Below are 684 nucleotides of genomic sequence, written 5' to 3' on the forward strand. Positions count from 1 at the left end.
CCCCCCCGGGATTGCCAAGCAGATGCCAGCAGCAGTGGCTGAGGCCCTGCAGTCGGTGCTGCAGCAGGAGGGTGGCCTGTCCCCCTTGGAAGCAGAGGAGCATTTCACAGCCCTGGAACGGTCCCGGCGCTTCCAGGCTGAAACCTGGTCCTGAGCCTGGCTCCTGCCTCCCCTCCCACTGCCTGAATAAAGGAGCCAGCAAAGGGATCTGCCTCTGGCATCATTCTTGGGCTGGGATTACCCCAGCCAGGGTAGGGGTGGATTTACCCGACCAGCCCCTCCCTGACAGCAGCAGGGCCAGGGCAGTGGGGGGACCCCATCTCCTGGGGGCTTTGGCTCCCTGTGCCCACACCCCACCAGAGCAGGGCCAGAGGTCTCTGGGGGGTTCTGCTGGTTGGCTTCAGTGTGGGACTGATCTGCCCCACATGCCCCAGCCCCGGGGGTCTCTGTGTGGGGTGGGTGGCACCCAAGGGTGCAGCTGGAGCTGTGGAAGTGGCAGTGGCCACTGTTTGTGGCAGGGCCAGAGGAAGGGAAGTATTGCATGGGAGTCTCTCCACCCCAGCATTACTCAGCAGCGCTTGCTGCAGGAGCAGGCTGCCTGGACAGACCTGTTCCCCCTGGTTCCAGTGGCCAAGGCCAGCCGGCACAGGCACTGGAGGAAGCCTTGACGTCTCTGTCTCTGGC

At 64.5% G+C, this 684-nt stretch overlaps 1 protein-coding gene across 1 annotated transcript in view; it reads left to right on the plus strand.

Annotated features, from left to right (window-relative positions):
• NDOR1 (NADPH dependent diflavin oxidoreductase 1) overlaps positions 1-207 on the plus strand; it is a 13,002-nt gene extending 12,795 nt beyond the window's left edge. Inside the window, exon 14 of the mRNA XM_031059263.1 lies at positions 10-207. Within this exon, the coding sequence (XP_030915123.1) occupies positions 10-154 (145 nt within the window). The 3' untranslated portion in view covers positions 155-207. The remainder of the gene's footprint in view (positions 1-9) is intronic.
• The last annotated feature ends 477 nt before the right edge of the window (positions 208-684 follow it).

Source organism: Geospiza fortis, unplaced genomic scaffold, assembly GCF_000277835.1.
Source record: "Geospiza fortis unplaced genomic scaffold, GeoFor_1.0 scaffold85, whole genome shotgun sequence".
Lineage (NCBI taxonomy): Eukaryota > Metazoa > Chordata > Aves > Passeriformes > Thraupidae > Geospiza > Geospiza fortis.